At 48.9% G+C, this 21,195-nt stretch overlaps 1 protein-coding gene across 1 annotated transcript in view; it reads right to left on the reverse strand.

Moving 5' to 3' along the window:
• Positions 1–13,689, reverse strand: part of AJAP1 (adherens junctions associated protein 1) — a 55,981-nt gene extending 42,292 nt beyond the window's left edge. Inside the window, exons 1-2 of the mRNA XM_066637865.1 lie at positions 13,667–13,689; positions 11,834–12,576 (exon numbers count right to left, since the gene is read on the reverse strand). Of these exons, the coding sequence (XP_066493962.1) occupies positions 11,834–12,533 (700 nt within the window). The 5' untranslated portion in view covers positions 12,534–12,576; positions 13,667–13,689. The remainder of the gene's footprint in view (positions 1–11,833; positions 12,577–13,666) is intronic.
• Positions 13,690–21,195: the final 7,506 nt, after the last annotated feature.

Below are 21,195 nucleotides of genomic sequence, written 5' to 3' on the forward strand. Positions count from 1 at the left end.
CTTCCCTCAGGTTCCAGTTTGCAGGGAATTTGATGAGATCAACTAGGGAGCAATGGATTCATCTCATCTACATCTTTCTTTTCCCAATATTCCCTCCTCTCTCAAGTTGTCCAACCTGGCAAGAGTGGTGGGATCCTCACAAAAGCGTGAGCAGTGGCGGATCCACAATGGGGACTTTTCATGCCATCTAATATTCCCTCTTTCTCGAAAAATGCTTTCCATTTCATCTTTGTACTTGCCGGAAAAATCAAACCCGCTACAAAAAAACATCAAAGCCTGCATCAAAATGCAGATGCTCCTCTTTGGTTGTGGGCGCACTAAATTTAACAAGATGAATACTGCACATTGAGATATTCCATCAACTCAATTAGGAGGTGGCGACGTACTCTTTTTCAAGCATATGGTCTCTCCAAGTGGAACACAAGGCCTTCTGCACTGAGAAGGAGCATCTCATACAACACGCTCCATTGACCACGCGTGTGATGCCAAGACTGTGACAAGTCGCTTGGATGTGAGCGGATGTCACTTGGGTGTGAGTGGTTTCCAAGGCTGAGGTTCACCCCGCGATGGCAAATTGACTTCACATGTAACCTTCCACGTCCCTGACAAATAATGGGTTCTGTACGGAAAGGAAGGGACGGATGCTGAGTGGGTAGGTGCAGGGCCGGCTCTAAGCCAATTGGCTCAATTGTTCCCAATTGAGCCCTGCGTCTAAGGGGGTCCAGCATTAGGGCAATCTACTCTAAACAAAAAATAATAATATTTCTACAAAATCATTTCACCATCACTAACGTAAGTGGCTTCGCGATGATTTGCTTTTTAAAGGTAATCTAACAAACATTTTGTTTGTTTACTTGTAGGCTTACATATATGCAATTTTAGATGAAAATGTGCTTAGAACCATTTGGGCCATTAACTCACGTGCACTTTTTCAAGCGCATATTTTGATTGCTTTTTATTGTATCATAGAGATATAAAGTAATAAAGTCTACCGCAGAGATAAATTCTACCATAGATAGATAGATAGATAGATAGATAGATAGATAGATAGATAGATAGATAGATAGATACCTCCAGGACTTCTCCTACAGCAAGCACTGTGATGTCATCAATAAAAGTGCTGACGGGCTGCCCTTGAAACATTTTTTTCAAAAGACCCTTAGCCAAGAAGCAGCATCAGGCTCAGCATGGGGCAAACTGAGACATTTGCCTAAGGGCCGATGTTACTATCTAGGTTGGTCCCGTCCCCCCCAAGGGCTGCCTGAGAAATGATATGCAATTCATATGACATCAACAGCAGAATCCTATGGGCATCTAGTCCGAAGTGAGGATGGCACTGTCGGTTTCCCCCAGCTCCGCAAGGAAGTGTGCAACCTCCAAATGGATTTCCACTCAAGAAGTGGACAGCCCTCCCTTCAGCAGTCTGCATAGCCCTATCTAGCCATCATCTCTATTCCCCCAACATCCTGGCTTCTGTTTCTTACCAGAATCTGAACACTGGGGGGGGAATCAGGATATTGGAAACCAGCTTTGATATGCAGAGATCATGTCATGCCCTTTCAAAAGATGATGCATTGCACGAATGTCTGTGCCAAGTACAAAAAATCTAAACATATATTGTGTGCATATGTGGGTGGGAGAAATGCTTCAAAGAAGAGACTGAAAGGCAAGGTCTTGAACAAGGTCTTTCCCACCACATGAAACATCCCTTCCTGCAGTTTTTCTTGGACTTTGATTGTAATTAGATATACCCTGCTCCCCACCCACCCACCCACCTACCTCCACCCTGACCCTGGAGCCATGGTGGAACTTGTGTAATCAACCAGCTCTCAGTGGAATTTGGTCACAGTCAGCAACAGATTGCACCCAAAGGACTTCCATAGAGACAAGGACAAAGAAGACTGTAGAAACATCCTTGGGAGTGAGCACACAGAACTCCAGCACACAAAGCCAGGCTCCATCCCAACCTCCTCAGCAGGCTTGGATTGATCTCGACTCGAGAGGAAATGATGAATCAGGAAGGAGATGAAAAGACGACCATCTTTGATTAAAATGTGCCGAGGCTCCTGAAGTGCGCTGGATGACAGTTTCAACAGCGCCGCATCATGCTGAAGCATTGGGGTTGGGCAGGGAGATTTCCAGAGGTGGCCCAAGAAGACTCAGGTACAACTTCCTGCTCGGTCATGAAGCTGATTGGTTGACCCGAGTGCAAATGAAATTCAGGAAGAGTGAGACCCAGTAGGGTCAGGATCAGGGATTGGCACTGATGGGAAACTGCCAAGGGCCCCAGGAGGGCCCACTGCTGGTCCCTGTGACTTCTGTACCCACACAGACTTTGTGTGGTGCTGGCAGAATGACATTCTTGGGGATGGCAAGTTACTAAGGGCCCCTCCCTGAAACCTGGGGAACTGAAGATATTCTTCACTGTCACCCCCAGCTGGAGATGCTGTGGCCAGTGGTGTCACTGGGGAGGTGCAGATCTCACAGGGTGATACCAAGGCAGATGACACCACCCTCTGCAAGGTCCCCTGAGCCACCCAGTAGGCTCTGCACCACTTCTGCGCCGCCCACAATCAGGGGTCGCAGAGCGGCTGACCACCTTGCTGTAGGGAGCCCCAGAATGCTTTGCACTATGCTGGGGCTTCCTCCACTGGTTAGCACCCCACCATGCCCTGGGCTATGCCAGCTGGGGCGCTAACCATCCGAGGAAGCCAACCGGCATAGCACAAGGCATACTGAGGGGGGAGAGAAATGATGGTTTTTGCGATGAAGAAAGACACTGCGTTGAAGTGATGGGTAAAGGGGAGCCAGTACCACAGAACCAGACCTAGATGCGGTGGGCAGTTCTGCCAGGATTCTGCATCAGACATGATTGGAATGCTCATGATGCTGAAATGCAGGAGATTGAGCTGCCCTCTGAAGAGGATGCTCACTATCCCTGCTTGAGTCTCCGCTCTCATCTTCTCCCTTTCCAACCTGACTTTCCCCCAGTGCATATTTCTGCCAGAACTCCATAGCGGATGTGTGCGGGTCACTTACGACGCAGCAGTGCAAGAAATGTGCCTGCTCTCAGAGGAGGCTGCAGATGGATTCTCTGCATGAGTCACTGGTCTCAGCATTTCTTCAGCACAGTACTGAGCAGAACTGTCATGTTCCACTGCAACCAATGCAAACTGCAACTTGTTGGAAAATACAAAAAGAATGTTGTACGATGCCACTAGCACAAATGCACCCCACAATCTAAGATGCTAAGGCCTACTTTATACCTTACACAACAACAACAACAACAACAACAACATTACCGCATTTTAAATTCACTAGGGAGTAAATTATCTAGTGCAGAATTATAATTGATTTCTAGGCATAAATATCTCTATAGTATTTTTCAACCAGTACAGACAGTTAGTTGTTCACCATTTGTTTCCATTGGATAAATAAATAACATTTCAATTTAAGGACCTCCAGAACCTCACCTGTACCCAGTGACACAGCTAAGGGATCTGGTACCTGGGGGCAAAAAATGTTTTTAACACCCCAGGGGCTAGATGCCCAGAACCCCCCCCCCCCAGCGGTGTCCAGGAGGTAGTCTGAGGCACAGAGAGGCCTCTCCAGGTCTTAGAATACCTGCCAGAGGCCTTAGAAAGGCACTTCCAGTTTTAGTGGAAGGCAGTTTTGTCTTTAGCATGCACAGCCTCTCCAGGCCCCAGAAGGTACCCCTGACACCCCCCAAAGCATGGTACCCAGGGCAATTGACCCCCCCAGTCGTCCCTTAGCTATTCCACTACCTGTACTTACATAGGGGCTACCTGAATGTTGTTAGCCAACTTTCAGAGCAAAGCGGTATACAAATAAATCAATAATAAAGACAACCAAAGGGACAAGAAAAGAGGGGGGAGGCAGAATTTGGGCATTCCGTTAGCTGCTACATGACAACTCAGTGTGCTCCACAGCATCTAATTCTGGATGTTAAAAAAGGCAGGAACTTCAGGTGAGTTCCCAGGGTGCCTGTGTGGGCTGCAGGAACCCTAAGCAGAGCAGTGTCAGGACTGCTACAACACAAGACCAGGGAGTGGGGAGGGGACAATCAAAGTGCGACAAGACTGCTCTGCCCTCTCCCTCTCTGGCAAATTAAGTCCGATCATCATTTGATGTCACCGAGCGAGAAAAGAAGCTGCTGAAGGCCAATCTGTGCCGTGGCAATTAGCGGCGGTCATCCGATGACAGTTGGAGGAAAAATGTGCGGTGGCGGTTCTCCCCTCCGTGACTCATACCTGTCAGACATCATTAGTGAGTGGGTTCTCTTTTGTCCAAACCTTAACCCTGGGGTAGAGCAGTAATTAGTTACATCCTGAAGCATTTGCCGAGACAACACCTGCGGGGAGGGGGCTGGGGGCACACTGTTTGGACGGCGAGAAAAATCAGATCAACAAATTTCCCTTAATTTGTATGGGGAAGATAATAGGCTGGGGAAAGGAGGAGGAGACCTTGGAAGAAATGAGAAGATCCATTACCCTGCACATGCCAGATCTCGTCTGATCTTGGAAGCTAAGCAGGGTCAGGCCTGGTTAATACTTGGATGGGAGACCGCCTGGGACTACCGGGTGCTGTAGGCTTATACCATAGTCTTTCGAGACTGAAGGTTGCCAACCATTTCCCTATACTGAACACTATCTCCCGATCTTGTCTGATCTCGGAAGCTAAGCAGGGTCAGGCCTGGTTAGTACTTGGATGGGAGACCGCCTGGGAATACCAGGTGCTGCAGGCTTGTACCATAGTCTTTCGAGACTGAAGGTTGCCAACAACCTTTATATACCTGCCAACACCTGACAGGTGAAAACAGGGACATGCCCAGCACACCAGGCATGTGCAATGTTCCAGGGTTGGTCCAAAATGTCCTAGAGCTTGAGGTGGTGGGCCAAATTGTGCTCCCTTACCTGCTGATGTGCCTGCTCCTCTGACTGCCCACAGCTCTCCCCTCCTCCACACTTCCATTCCAATCCAGGGAATGGAAGGAGGAGCAGGACCAGCGGAGGTGAGCAGGTAGATGGAACTGTGTGCCCCTTGCCTGCCTACTGACTGAGGGCCCAATCCGACCCAGTTTTCCAGTGCTGATGTAACTGTGCCAATGGGGTGTGTGCTGCATCCTGTGGTGGGGGTGGGGGGCAGTAACAAAGATCTCCTCAAGGTAGGGGAGCATTTGTTCCCTGACCTCGAGGCTTCATTGTGGCTGCATTGATGCTGGAAATTTGGATAGGATTGGGCCCTGAGGCAACTGCTTCAGTTGGCCTCATGGCTGAGCCGGCCCTGAATACTTCTGTTCACAGGTTCCCTGCTGGAGTCTCTCCACACGCAATCACGCATGACCAAAAACTCTTCTATGGCCTGATGTGTTTGCTGGCCCTGCACCAATTTATGAGCAAAGGAGATATTTGGGCTTTGGATCCAAGTTATTCTAAGAAACAGGCCAGGGCTTGTTCTCCAGTGCAGAGTTTAATCCGAGTCAGAGAAGAATTAAGAGGTCATAATGCTCAACTTTCCTTTGAGGCAAGCAAGAAGCCATCACAGGGCTCATATCCAAGTCAGACTGTGAATTTCATCAGTGTCTCTATCCCACATGGTTCTTGATGTTAATGTTAATTGTTCACCACTTAAAAGTGAAGATTAAAAAAATCCCCTCAGAGATGAGGATGCCTGGTTTCCAGCATGAATCACTTATCTAGGCATGCCTCATGATTAAAAGAAGGAACTTTGAGACCAGTGACTCATGCAGAGAGTCAATGAGCAGCTTCCTCTGACGGCAGGTACATTTCTTGCACAGCTGCACCATAAGTGACCCAAACACTCTGATACAGAGTCCTGGCAGGAGTATGCACTGTGGCGAAGTCTGATTGGAAAGGGAGAAGATGGAAGCAGTAACTCATGCAGAGATTCAATGGGCATCCTCCTCGGAGGGCAGGTCGGTCTCCTGCATGTCAGCATCATGAGCCATCAATCACATCTGATGCAGAATCCTGGCAGAATTGCCCACTGTAGCTAAGTATGGCAAGAAAGGGAGAAGATGAGGGGAGTGACTCATGTTGGAAGGAAATGGGCAGCCTCTTCTGAGGGCTGGTGAGCCTGTCGCGTGTCTGCATTTGGGGTCGATGAATGAATGATCCAATCCCAATCAATTCAGAAATCCAGCAGACTTACCTGCCTCCAGGTGCACAGTCAGGTCAATGACTCAGACAGAGAGGCAATTGGCAGCCTCCTCCCTCCTTTGAAGCTTTGGACTCACAAAGCTTTGGACTCTTTAACCCTTTGTGCTCAGTAGCAAACCAGCATTCTTCCAGGCCTGTTGCCAAATAATTTAATGCATCCCACGATGTGCCATGCACGAATGTCTTCCAGTCAAATGTGCACGTGATGCATTTCACCTCAAGCGTAATAAAACTCTCCAAAAAGTTTCTTAAGAAGTTGTGTGCGTGCGAGTTTAAGAACTCAGGATTTTTCTCGGGGTCAGAGAAAATATCTGGCAGCTCCCGTCTCTTTCTTTTTTACCTCCAAACCACCAAGAAAGACCCCAGAATACTTGCCCTTTTTCTTTCATTCCCAACGCTACACTGGTGTTTTCTCAGCACGGATGCGTGTGTGGGTGGACCGCGCTCCACTTCAATCGCACATCGAGATGTGTTGCTAATGGCAACCAAGATCCAGCAGGTCTATATCACCCCGGCTCAGAGAGTGGGAAATGTAATCACTTCCCAGGGGGAGACCAGACGGGAGAAGTGGCCTGGAACAGCCGGCAACCGGGATCAGTGGCAACAAGCCCCCAGGAACCATTAACAGACCCTTTCCACAGCCCACTCACACCCACCCTCAAGTTTGCCAGGTGTCAATCAGGAACGGGGTGGGGGCGGGGTCTTCCGATCTGCGTGCCGCAGCTATGTCTAGAAGGCTTCAGTGAAATGCTGGAGTTCTTGCATTGTCCTCCCAGGTTCTATCTCTGTCCCACCCACTCAAGTAGTTCATTACTACTACCCTCCGATCTGTCCTGAATGCATCTGAGCTAAGCCTGGTCTGATCATCAGCCTGGTCTTTCTAGGTTTCCACCCTTCACAGCTTGAATAGCTGGAAGAGGGGCTTGGACTCATTCACAGAGGGCAGGTCTCTCAGTGGCTACTAGTCATGATACCTCCACGTTCAGTGGCAGCCTACCCTGGAATGTCAGTTGCAGGGGAGTAAGGGTGATAGAGGAGTGCCCCTTCATCTCCTGCTCATGGACTCCCATCTCCTGCTGATGGGCCATTGGGAGAAGCAAGATGCTAGACGAATGAAGCCCCCATTGCATATCTAGCCTAATTTAGCATTAGATTTTCTTATGTCCTTATCTGTTCCTCAGTCTCTCATGAGAGCATACAAAAAGTTCTGCTGGACTGGAGAAAAGTCCATGCTACTCTGCAGCTGGGGAGACTCCTGCTTCCTACAGTGGTCCACCAGACAACTATTAACAACAACATGAGAAGATCACAAGGCATCCAAGACTTGCAAGCAGAGGCATAACTTGGGCAGAGCTTTAGGGGCACATGCCCTGGGTGCTATGCCGGGGGGGGGGGTGCGTGACTGTCCCCAGTCTCTATCTAGTCACCTCCGGGTTCTTCCTGAAGGCGGGCACTTCTTATTTCATGCGCCCTGTTCCGGCTTCTGTGGAGGACCCTGGACACCACAGCAGCATCCCACCCACCAGGGAGAACCTGGAAGTGGCATCACAACATCACAATGTCACATGGCATTGTGACAAAACTGCCCCAGGTACTGGGGCAAACCCTTTTACGCCCCTGCTGCAAGTAGAACTTGGGTGTCTCTGCGAGAAGAAGGTCCATATCGTGCCAATCGTCACTGAAGCCCTCAGAGCAGTGCCTAGAAGTCTGAAGAGACACTTCCACATTTTCGGCCTGGAGCAAATTACATCAGTTTGGCTCCAGAAAACAAAGTTGCTTGAAACAGCAGGAATCCTACAACATTTCTGTGATTCAGTTAGATCTCGAATTGCAGACGATAGCCAGCCCAACACAGACTGTGATGAAGTATCATCATCATCCTCATCATCACCACCATAGGGGTGGTTGTTGCTTTCTTTATGGCTTTGGGGAAAGAAAACAACCACCACTATCCTCATTGATGCACTAGGCGCAATCCTCAAGGCCCCTAAGAAATATCTGGCCAGTACAGGCATTGACAACAGTTGAACAACTGCAAAGAGTCACACTGCTAGGAACATTGAACATTGTTCAGGGATTCTTAATCTCACCAGTTCTTAATCTCCCGCATAGAGTTCAAACTAGCGAGCACTCAAAAGCCCCAGTTCAAACATCTGATGAACTGTGACACCACAGACATGAATAATAATAAATAAATATTTGCAGGCTGCCTTTTTTTTTAAGTTCATCTTACACGTGTTTTCCAGATGTAATGACTGTACTTTTATCCCCATAATGCAGGCAAGAAGACTGAGGAGAAGAGAAAAGAGTTTGAAGAATAGCAGCCAGCACAACAGCCATATAACGTTGCATAATGATGAACAGACGTGAATGGATCTAAATCCTTTTTAAAGGCCTTTTAGAGTTAGTTGCTTCCGTCACATCTTGTGGCTCGTCCCATAAGTTCTGACTTCCCTGTTCTGACTTCCTTTGCAGGACTAGGCCCCATATTGGTCTTGGCAAGCATCTCCCCTTGAGCTCTGCTCCCGTTTCATTGGGATTGCATTGAGCTGGCAATTCACTCTATTGGACCCTGCAGGTCTCAGAATGGCCTGCAGAGGCTTCCAGAAGCTACTTCTGGTTTTCAGATGCAACCAGAAGTTGTCTCTGAAAACCAGAAGTAGCTTCCAGAGGCTTCTACACTTGATTCTGAGGCCCGTGGAGGCAAATAGAGTGGGTCACTGACCCGGCTTGACCCAGAAGAACCATCTAGAACCTCCCAATGAGGTTACAGCATTGCCCTCCCCTTTTGGAATGGTTCTAATTTGGAGACAAACATGAGTAAGTCGGGTGGGAGAGCCCAGCCCTGACCCACCACACACAGGCTCATGACCTGCTAGTGGATTACGACTTTGGGAAACCATAGGCTATGGGGTTATCCTTGGGCACATATGTCTAGTTCAGGTCTTGGAAGCATGAATATGTGAATTTTCATTATTCCAGGAGGCAGGTCCATTAGAGAAATGAAGCCGTATATAGATTATGCTGTAAAACCCACTAATTCTTCTTTCCCATTTTTTACAGATAAGCATCTTTCTGACCACGCAAGTCCCCCCCCCCACCCGCCAATTCTCTGTGATTTAATTTACTCAGAGTGCCCCAGAAACCTCCCAGTTCAACTTTAGTGACAGCGAACGTAAATTTGCAATCATCGGTAAGTCCCCTTCCACATCCATGTCTGCTGAGCAAACTATTTTGGCAGTGGGCATTACGGGGAATGAACAGGAGATCTTACGTCCGCTTCTGTCAATGCTGTGCAGATTTGACGGGGCTTATGGGCAAGCCCCCTTTAAACCTCCACTGAGTGCCTTGCATAAAAATGAAGGATCAGGGAGAGCCCCTGCGTGTGCAAAACTCAAACACGTGCTCGAAATTCACATTGAATTCCATTTGCAACTATAATCCCGTTACTCCATTGCAAAATGCTTCCAATGAGGGTCTTTGAGGCCAGAATTCTACATAGGACTCCATCTTATGGAGTCACAACACTGAGTAATCTACACCAAAGTCTTGCAGGCAGGAATCATCATCTTCCCTCCCTGGAGAAGTCAAGGATTGAATCTGAAACTTGGCCTGAAAAAAGGGGTTCCACCCATTAAGCTGCAGCCCTGTTAGGGAGATTGTTGGGAAGATGGGGTTGTAAGTAAATGATGATATACCAGTGTATTTTTGGAACAGTGGCTTGGAGCTGAGAAGAAAGCAATGGAAATAGGAGGAGGGTTGTCCTGGATCCATAATCCAGGAAAAAAAAAAGTCAATTGAGAAGTAAGTCTTCAGAGATGAATGAAGCAAAAACAGGGAGGGAAACCAGTTGATCTTCTGGTGTAAGTTCCATATAGGGGGCCACCACCAAGAAAGCTCCCCTATGAGTCTGCTCCAATCTTCTCTGGAACAAACATGAGATGCATAAAAGCCCCCCTCCCAGGTGACTTGCCCACCTTTCCAGGACATGGTCTACACCTGGTATAAGGCTGGGTCCAGAAGCATTCCCAAGTACTGAACCTGCTCCCTTAGGGAAAGAGTAACCTCATCCAGCACAGGTCAACACACTTCCTCCAAACAAGCAGATCTTCTGACAACGAAGGCCTCTATCAAGCAGGAGAGGGAGGCAGACCTCTCTCCTGACACTGCACCCCTGCAACCCGTACACATTGGCAGACTGCCAGTGAATCTGCAGGTTGCGCAGAGCCATCATGGCTAGTTCCCCATGAAAGTCCCTTCCCCTTGTTTTCCATGAAAAGGAGTGCAATCCTTTTCAACAAAGCAGGAAGTGTGGAGCACCCTGGGAGTTCCCAGCATACCCTGCATGTCCTGCTCAATTTTAAAAGACTGTATGAGGAAGGAACAAGGGGCTGGATACAAAAGTAGATCACCACGTTCTGTGTGGTTTTCTCAGGCATGGGAAGTGGTGTTCCACACCCTACCCCCTGACCCCTCTCCTTCCTTGCACAGTTCCTTGAAACCGATCAGGAAGTGCACAGCACCCTTCACGGTTTGTTTGCAAGAGTGAGGTGAGAGGGTAAGGAAGAAGATCGATGTGGTACCATCCTTGGTGGACCAGAGGGAGTCTGCAGCTCCCCCACCACTCACTCACTGTTCAGTGCAAGTCAAAATCATCTGCTTCTTCTTCCAGGCGCGAGACTACCTCAAGTTAGAACATTTCAGAACTGCTAAGGTGGAAAGTGGACGAGCACTGGATCTCCACTGTCATACAATGTCATGTAGCCCTTTTACCAGGGCTACGCTTCAGTTCCCCCACACAAAGATGAACGAAGACAACCAACAGATAATTCAACAGCGACAGAACCAGTAGAAAAGGAAAGGTGAAAAGATCCTTACTTCATGGTGACATTTCTCACCAAAAATTTATCAGCCTTACACAAACTGGGAAACAGAGTGAGAGCCACACACTCCTCACTTGCCTCCATGGTCCAAGGAGCTTCAGTGATAAACAGTGCCATCCTATGCAGGTGTACTCAGAAGTAAGTCCCATTGCAGGGAGCCAGGATAGTGTAGTGGTGCTGGAGTTGAACTTGGACTAGGAAGATCCAGGTTCAAATCCATACTCAGCCATGAAGCTTCCTGGGTGACCTTAAGTCAGTCACTCTCAGCCTCACCTACCTCCCAGGGTTGTTGTGAGAAGGGGGGAGGGGGACATCACCCTAAGATCCTTGGAGGAAGGGCGGTATAAAATGTGGAAAAAAAAATTTCTCAGGGAAGTATGTATAGGATTGCAGCCAAAGCGCTGTCATTTCTAAGCCAAGATTTGCAAAACTGCCACCCAACTATCAAATTGCCGTTTCTTAAATGTTATGTTTATGGAACGACACGGAGGGAGCTTCCCTCAAGAAAGAATGTGGCCTTTAGAAACATATTGGGAATACTGGGGTATGTGGGAAAACCTCCCCCCGCCCAGTCAATCATCCCTTTGTCCCTTCCATCATTTTCCATGGTCCTCCTTCTGAAGACCATGATACAGAAGAATAACCTGCTTCCCCATTCCCCTGATTAGACATGCACATGTCACTCAGTTGCACCTGTCAGTTAGCGAGGTACATGTCATCTGCACACTTGCAAGAAACACGGGCACGTACCTGAAGTTTCTCCGGGCATCTTAGGTGGAGGAACGTCAACATCCTTCCGATTGCCATCAGACGTTGCCGGTGGTGCCATTGTGCTAGCCCCACCGGGGTTCTTTCTGGGGCTGTCAACCCCAGGCCCGGGGCCTTTGGGCTGCACCGTTGTAGAAGTGGCAGTGGTCATCGTGATGGCGGTAGTGGTGGTGGCGGTGGCGGTCACGCTTGGCGTTCTGCTCCGTGAAACCATGGTGGTGGCGATGTCATAAATCCCTGGGAACATGCTTGTCTCTAGGGGTTCCAAAGGACTCGTCGATCCCCACACAATCACCTCGTTCTCCGTCGTGGGTTTGCTGATTGCCCGGAGAAACCGTTTCCTCCTTTTCAAGTAAGTCTGGTACTCCGTACGCCCGTTGGCCAAGGACGGGTTTGACTTCCCTGGCACCAAATGTTCAGGTCGCCCACTTTTCCGAAAGAAGTCCACAGCTTTGTGCAGGGTTTTGGAATGATACGTTGGCCGTCGTCCGCTGGACTGTTCTAAATAGGAAAAAGCATGGCTGCCCGGGAGCCCGTGACTCCTGGCTTGCTGCCCAGATCTAAAGCTCCACAAAGGGCGATGGAGAAATCCGTACCACTCGGCAGGTCTCTGCAAATGCCGGAGCCGATGGCCAGGGCGCAAAGATTCGCAAGAGGTGAAATCCATGGCAAGTCGAAACATGGCTATTAGAATCCAAGCATGGCTTCGTAGAGGACACCCTGACCTGTGAAAAGACATAGAGCTGTATGACAAAAACGCACAATAAGATGTTGCAAAGAAACCAGAACCCAACCAGTGCATCCAGCCAGCAAGTCCTCCAATGTCAAGCAGAGGGCCTGTGAGGGCTTCTTTCTTCCACTTCATGGTTCTAGTCCTCGTTTCCAATGTGATTGTGGGTTAGTGCATCTAGCTATGCTAACCAGTTTATTCTTCACATTTTTATGTCACTCTTTCTCCAAGGAGCTCAGGGTGGTATGTATAGTTCCTCTTCTCCTTTTGTCCTCACAACATCCCTGTGAGGTAGGTCACACCCTGAGAGAGAGTGACTGGCCCTAGGTCACCCAGGAAGTTTCATGACTGAAATTTGAACCTGGATCTTCCAGATCTAAGTGCAACTCCCCAACCACTACACCGTCCTGACAATTGACAGCCCAATCCTAACCACACTTTCCTGGGAGCAAGCCCCATTGAATCTAATGGGACTTACTTTTAAGTAGACATGCATAGGACTGGGCTGTGAGGCTCCTCCAGAATTTCAGACAGACCTGCTTGGAGGTGGCAGGGACTGAAACCACTGAACTACTGCGAGCCCCACTGCATCTCCCCCAAGACTCAAACCAAGACTTCCTGGGCAGGGCATTGGGGACCATTTGGGGTGAGTCACTGATGGCTGCAGAAGGGTCTCCCAGTATGGATCCACCACCCACCATTTAGCCCACTGGTTCCTCCTAGATCAGGAGGAGCATCAGACTTAGCCCTGATGGAATCTGACTTAGCTGCGTCGTCTCCTCCTACCTCTGTCTGCTTCCTCCCATCCCAGTTTCCCAGCAGCCTTATCTGTGCTGCCCCCAGACAGACTTTCCAAGCCATACCCCAGGCTCTGGGTGATTCGGCTTCTGAAATGACCCACCTACGGATCTGCCTCTATTAGTACTGGCACCAGGTGGGTGGGTAGGAGCCTGGGGGCAAGGCCCTGTGCTGCCCCTCATGAATCCCCTGGTGGTTCCTTGGGCACTAACTGTAACAGGACCCACCAGAAGTGATGTCGTTAACCTGGAAGTGATGTCAGGGCCAGAAGCGACATCATCTTAGACTTCAAACCTAAGCCTCGGATCAGCCAAAGGTCCCATTACAGAGGGCACTTGTGCTGCTGTTTTGCATAGCTCAGCTTGCATAGCTTTATTTCATGCCAACAAAGGTATTCTGACCATAAAGAACATAGCTCAGAATTCAAACATTCCAGCTCGGAAGTCAAAGCAGAAGGCAGACTTGGATCCTTTTCCAACCACACAGCCCTCCCACCCTTTCCAGCATCCCATCTTCCCACCTAATCAGGGCAAAGCACCATGTCTCTCCCCCCCCCCCCCGCTCAGCAGTTCTGTATTTTCAGCTCTGTGTTTTCAATGCTGGCTGAGCTAGGTACTATGCGACCCACCTGAAATTGGCTCACAATCCACCTAGTGGGTCTTGGCCCACAGTCTGAGAAACACTGATGCATAGGCTTGCGCTGACAGTCTCACTCTCGAACGTCCACCTTCCCCTGCGCTTCTAAATCTATTGATTTATCCACATCTATCCCCACTCTTCCTCCAAACTCCTAAAGAGCCACGTACATGAATTTTTCATCTCTGCTTTATCCTCCCAACTATCCTGAGAAGCGTGAGTGAGTGATTAGCACAAGGGCATCCAGTGAGCTTCATGGCCAAGAAAAGATTTGTCCCATAATCACTACACCCCACTGCCACTCAAGGCCCACTGCTTCTCCAAAGCCTTTCTAGGAGCAAGCAAGTCTCATCTGATCTGTCCTACCTCTCATTCACCCCCACAACCACAACTTGAAAGTCACACCTTGTTTCTTGCCCCTTCTGGTCTGACCCACCTAAGGTAGCAAGGTGGCATTCTAAAGTATCAGGTAGGGTGGACAGGTGATCTATTTAGAGTCCTCCTTACAGAACCTGGTGCAAGGCATTTGCATTTCCACAGATTTGATCATCACCTGTGTGCAATGGCTGATAGGATTCAACAACTTCTGAGAATCCACATGCAATGACTTATATCAAACATTGCATTTATAATTGGACATTCAGGCCACAGCTGAATTTTGGTGCATCTTGGTTCCAGCTCTATGTACTCCTGAACAGAACCTTTACACATTGCAATTCATTACAAATTACAGTATTAGTTGCAGTGAGCCCAGCAAGAGGAAGGAGTAGGTTTACTTAAGAAGTAAGAAAAAAAGGGAGGAAGAAATTCCTAACTGTATAACCAAGAGGGAAGTTGAGACATTCACCAAGGGGTCTAGGTTAATGACCAGGCCATTGTCTTTTTCAAGGACCGCCTGAGAAATACTATGCAGCTCATGTTACACTAAGTTTACAAACCTAGGAAAATTAACCTAGGAGAAAATCCCACTGAACACAGTGAGATTTACTACTATTTATGCCTTACTGTATTGCCCTGGCCTGCCCCTAATCAACACACAAGACAAGTGATTCTGGAATAGCCATGGATTACATTTATCAAGAAAAAAAAAATCATGAATTAAAAGCAAACAGCAGGGGGTCTTGATTCACTCAAACCCCGCCCCCGCCCCCTTCACGCAGGCATCTAACCTAGAAAAGATAGCAAAACTATGTCCTAACTTTACAGGTGTTCTCACCCTCATTCTAGGCTGCAGTCTGTCAATTATAAGTCTGAGTTTATCAACACCAGTCTCCAGAGGTTGAGGAAGCTGAACTGCATCGCCTTCCCCAATCCAGGAAGCATTTGTAGTTGGCTTTGTGATCTAAGTTTGACAGGATCGCCAGCCAGTCTCACTAAAGCCAGGCAGTATCTAGGGCAGTACTCTCAACATTTGTCCTCTGCCATATCACTTCACAGGGTCCACCAATTCGAAGCACCACTGGAAGTAACTGGTGATGACATCATCGCCAGTTACTTCTGGGTTGGAAGGCCAGGTGCCAAGCAACAAACACCAGTAAGAAGCTCAGCGTGGACAGTAGGGCTTTTTCAGTTCAGAAAAACATGCTTTGGAGTTCTATCTGCCAAGCCAAGTCTCCCACCACTGTTTGTTTTGTCCTGTTCTTGCTGCTGCTGCTGGGCGGCAGGTGTCCAGGGCTCCTGTGAGTACCACCAAGCACCACCTCAAGTACCGCTGGTAGTACCCATACAACTGGTTGACAAATACTGATCCAGGGAGTGGTACTGGTCCCCTCTTTGGCTATCCCAAGGGTAAACACCAAAAATCCCTACACATACTCCCCGGCCCACATCATATCTGCCAGAGTGACCACCCTGGTTAAAGGTGAAAAAAAAACCAACCAAAGACATCGGTCTGGGGTAAGTTTCAAAAAAACAAACACTCACTGAGTTCATTGGGCGAGTGTCTAAAAATTCCTACCTCTCTCCAAAAGGCAACCAGCTAGCCCAGGAGTGTCCAATTTGTTTCATAAAGTAGGATGAATAGCATTCCCAACGCCTGCTGAGGTGATGTCATTAAGGAAGTGATGTCATTAAACAAGAAGTGACATCATTAAGCAGGTCATGACCAGAAATGAACACTTTTTTTCTCAATTAGGAACTCATTACAGCTCATGCCCCATAACAAGTCGTTCTGTTCCAGAACCCCCAGTGGATTTAAAAAAAAATCAATGGATACCAAATCAGTGGAAAAATAGCTTTAAAGACCCACTTCCAGGTTTCTTGCTCCTCTATCGTTGCCCCAGAATGCATTGGTATAAACACTATATCGCATTCACCCACTAGATGGGGTGAAATATGGAATCTAATGGAATAAAATCATAATTATTTAACAGTATGAAGATAGGGAATTGGATCTTGGTGCTGTTTTTTCCTTGTTCTGAGGCATTTAAAGGTGGACTTCAGTATCAATGGTGAGTCAAATCAGCAGATACCAAATCAGTGGATACCAAGTTCCCACCTGTAATGGAATTGAATGGAATGAAATTATAATTATTTAACAGCATGAAGGTAGGAAATGGGATTTTGTTGCTTTTTTTTTTCTCCTTGTTACAAAGCATTAAAAGATGGATCCCGGTAACAGTGGTGAGTCAAATCAGTGATGCCAATTCAGTGGATACCAAGGTCCCAATTGTAGTTGCAACAAAAAATCTGGAGCAAACCTGCAAATCTGGAGCATATTTTCAAGATAAGGGACAGCCCGATTATCATGCGGAATGCCCTTTCAGCCTGCCTCAGTGGAACCTCAGCACAGCTCAGCAGCTGAGAGCAGCTAATGGTGGTGCTGGGAGATCCCAGGATAAACAGCTTCTGGGGGTCACATCCGGCCCTTGGGCCTTATGTTTGACACTCCTGAGCCACACTGTGCGTTGGGACGGCGGGTGGGGGCCACAACACGAGGCACGCAGAATAAAGAAGATGGGGGGAACCAACAGCCACTAAGCCCTGCCCCCTTGCACAAAGCACTCAACAGGGTGACAGAGAGGGTCCCTTGCTTTGCATTATGGTGGGGCAGGGTCAAAACGCCACCACCTCCGAGAGGGGGCAGGAGCAGCAATATGCCTTTTCTATTTACTGGGATCTGTTTGAATTCCATGGTTCGGTTTTTATAGATTGATTCTAAAACCACCGCAAGCCACTCCAAGAGTTTGGGGAAAAAATGAGCGACCTCCTTTCTTTTCAAAATAGGAGACAAAGACATGCTCCTCAAGAGACACAATTTGTTTTTTTGTTGTGGCATCATCTTAGGTGGATGTGGCTATTGGGGGGGGGGGGTGACATGATGAGCTCCGGAACTTCAAAAATGTACTAATATATCACTGCCAGAGATAGACTTCCCCTGAACACAGAGGATCCATTTAATTCTGGTGATGAATAGCTCCCGAGTCCTTGCACAGTTCTCCTCAGCGGCAACTGAGCTGACTCATTGTCCGGCCTAGTAATGAAGTACTTTCGAGATAAAAGCCCTCGCATTTTTTTTTTTTTTTGTCTGATGTGGCATGTCCAAGAGAGGCTATAAAACTTATTTTAATGAAATGAAAGAGAGCTTCAACGAGAGAGGAGAATCAGCGCATTGCAACTTGCTGACTGAGCACGATGCGCCATCAGATCTGGCTTGATCACACAAACCACCCCGAACAATTCTGGGAACAGTGCGTAAGAAGGGCAGCAGAACCCTTTGCTGAATCCCACTCACATCATCAGCCAGGAACTGTTCAGCTTCTCTGCAGAAGAACTTAGCTCCATTATCCACAGTACATGGCTCATTGTTTGGGTGGGGAGGGGGGCAGGGGGGACCATGACCTGCCCTGCTATAAACCACAAGAAGCATAAGGAAAAACTCTGCTGGACCAGCCTAAGGACAGCCCAACAGCCTGTTTCCCACATTGGCCAATCAGATGCCCTCTAGAAATCCCACAAGGAGGACATGAAGACCACAGACCTCCCTGGCTGTTCCTCCTCCCCAGTAGCTGTAACTGAATGGTAGACTGCTACTGAACATGGAGGTCCCATCTAACCACGGTGATCCGTAGCTGTTGAGTGGTCTCTCCTCCTCTGTGAATTGGATTAAGCCTTTTTTAACACCATCCCTCTTGTGGCCACGATAGCAAATGTCATCAATTCACACACTGCATTATGGGAGGCAGTCTTTTCTTTAGCCTGTCCTGACCTGACAGGCATGCCCAATGCTGCCCCCCTTACCCCACAATATGCCACCCCCACACCTTCTGCTCTCCAGTGTTCTAGCTCAGCACTCCCCACCACATTTTCTCTTCCTCTCTGCCTCCCTCTTCCTTTTCCAATTCAAGGAATGGAAAGTGAAGGAGGAGGAGCAATGGAGGCAAGGAGGCGGACAGAGGTGGGAGTCTACTGCCCATCTGCTGCCTGATGCAAGAGATTAAGTTGGCCTCACGGATGGGCCAGCCCCGTTCTGATTGTTTTGGTCACTCTTTCCATGGAGACCAGGGTTGCGGGTGGCCTCCTATGGCAATTTCAGACACATGTACCTGAGAGTCAATCCAATGAACCCAATGGGACTTACTTCTGAGTAGACAAGTCATTGGCTTGCACCATCAGGAAGCCCACCCTGAATTCCACAACTGATGCCAAGTCTGAAGAATACCACAAGCTGCATCTGTGATCCTTCTCCAAGGGATATTTGCCATATCTGATCTGGCTTCTGCGTGAAAGCAACTGATGGCCAACACAGAAATGCTGGGCCTCTCTCTCTCTCTCTCTCACACACACACACACACACAAACCAGGAATTCAGGTTTCCAAACAGACCATTTCAGCAAGTCTATTCAATAAGAGAGATCTTGGCTCTGCTGTCATCTGTTACGGCATGTCAGGTCCAATCTTGAGCGCTGGATAACTCTTGCAACGCAATGTGAAATCCCTCCTTGCAGGAGAAGGCAAGAGCAGTGCACAGGGCCGCCTGACAGGGCATTCATCTCCGTGTTCACAACCAGCGCAAGCTCTTGGAGACAGCTTCATTTGGCTCCTGGGTGGTGTCATGACCTCAGCTCCCATGGACACGAGCACCCTGCATTTACCCCTTTGTCCTCATGCAACTGGACTGTGACTCGTACTTCAGGGACACGGCTGGCCCCAGGAGCGGCAGGGCCCAATAAGGAGCATTCCCACGCTCCCCCCCCCCCACTCACCAGGTAGCCGCTGTAATTACTGTAACCTGGTGGTGCCAGGTGCGAAGTGCGCCACCTGGAAATAGTTGGTAGTGACGTGATGATGTCACTGCCAGCTGCTTCCAGGAGGCCCATTTTGGGCCAATCAGACCCAGGGGCTGGCAGGCGGATCGAAGATGCTTCGTTTGCCCCGCCATCCTCGAACACGCCAAGTTCCTGGCTGCGACAATCTGTTCGTCATGCCGGACTGGGGCCCCTCAGTACGCAGGGCCCAAATCAGGCAAATCAGTTTAAGACCACTCCTATTCAAGGAGGAGCTCAGGGTGGCCTGAGCTCAGGTTTCCAGTTGGTTTTGGTGGGCCAGCTCAGACTCTCGTGCAAAGTGACCAGATCTCAGGATATCGGTCTGATAACAGGCTGTGGACAGCTACCTCCTCTGCCTCCCACTCCAGGGCTGGCCCAAGACCTCCCGGAGCCTGAGCTGGCATGCCAAATGCTGTCCCCTAACCTGATGATGTGCCAGTCCCTCCCACTCTCCAATGTTCTAGTTCAGCATTCTTCTCCTTGCCACAGTTCATCTTCCACTGTCCCCCTCTTCCTTTTCCAATTCAGGAAGGAGAAGGATGAGCAGTGGAAGCATGTAGGCAGAGATGGGCACTTCCCTAACAAATCTGCTGCCTGAGGCATGTGCCTCAGTTGGCCTCATGGATGGGCCGACCCTGCCTCCTCCCTTCTGCCATGTGAACAGTACTCTAGTCTATTGGCTTAGAGCAGGGATGTCCAAAGTTTTTGGCGGGAGGGGGGAAAAAAGAATTAATTTACATTTAAAATTTGAGTAAATTTACATAAGTTCACATAAATGAATATATTAAAGATGAACTTATATGAACGAATGAAGGTCTTGCAATAGCTCAAGGCCTATAAAAGGCCTTGCACAAAGCAAGACCAGCCTTTCCTTTGCTGCCACTACTGCATCACAGACATGAAACAACAGGCAGTGGAAGGAGCTCTCATTCCACAGCTCATGTAAGAGGTCAAACCATCGCCCTCACACTGAGAGCAGTTGCGTCGGGCCAGTGTGGGCTCCAACAAATCTCTGGAGGGCCAGAGGCTCATTGGAGACTGGGGGTTCCCTGAGGGCTGCATTGAGAGGCCTTGAGAGCCGCAAGTGGCCCCAGGGCCGGGGTTTGGGCACCCCTGGCTTAGAGGACGAGGAGGATGAGGAGGAGGAGGAGGTGATGTGGCATCAGCAGTTCAGCAGAAGTTTCATTGGCTGCAACAAGATGATGTCAAACAGAAAGCATTTCACTAGCCAGGCAGCAAAAGTAAATCTTGCCATCTTCTACAGGGGCAAACTGGTGACGGTCCCTGTTTGGGTTTACCCCAAGAGACAGCGCAGCCCAGTTTAGGATACCTGGTTGAGAACATTGCAATGCACCAGGTGCTACACTGTTATCAGGTGGAAACAGGTACCCTAGAAGATCTCGCCCACTGCAAGAGTTCTGGCAGGCCTGCCTCAGGTGCCCCAGCAAAGGAGAAGCCTAGATCAGGGAGTGGCCTGGGAAGGGGATCTGCTAGCAATGACTCTGAATACTCTAAAAGCCCATTTCTAAACCGGCGATAAGATGGGCAGGCTGAAGGTTGTGGGCTTTGGCCACCTTTGAGTGGCTGGAGTGGGACATGGGTGAGGCCTACCCTCCCTACCCACTGCAGCTGCTCCCCACCATTGCCCAGGTGAGTCTTCCTTCATTGCCACTGCTGCTGGCTGGCAGCATGAAGCCCTTCTTGTGCCCATCCACTGCTTGGTTCCTGGGCACCAGGGCACTAGCTGGCCAGCACATGCGCTTTTTAAAGCATGGAAGGGCTGTGCCTTTGAAAGCCCCCACGGGGCCTTTGTTCCAGGGACATCCAAAACCTGGAGCCACCTCTATATTTACATCTCACATTGGGGATTCTGGTGACCAATTCTAGAATTTGCTGCACTGGCATGACTTGTT

This window comes from Tiliqua scincoides, chromosome 9 (genome assembly GCF_035046505.1).
Source record: "Tiliqua scincoides isolate rTilSci1 chromosome 9, rTilSci1.hap2, whole genome shotgun sequence".
Classification (NCBI taxonomy): Eukaryota; Metazoa; Chordata; class Lepidosauria; order Squamata; family Scincidae; genus Tiliqua; species Tiliqua scincoides.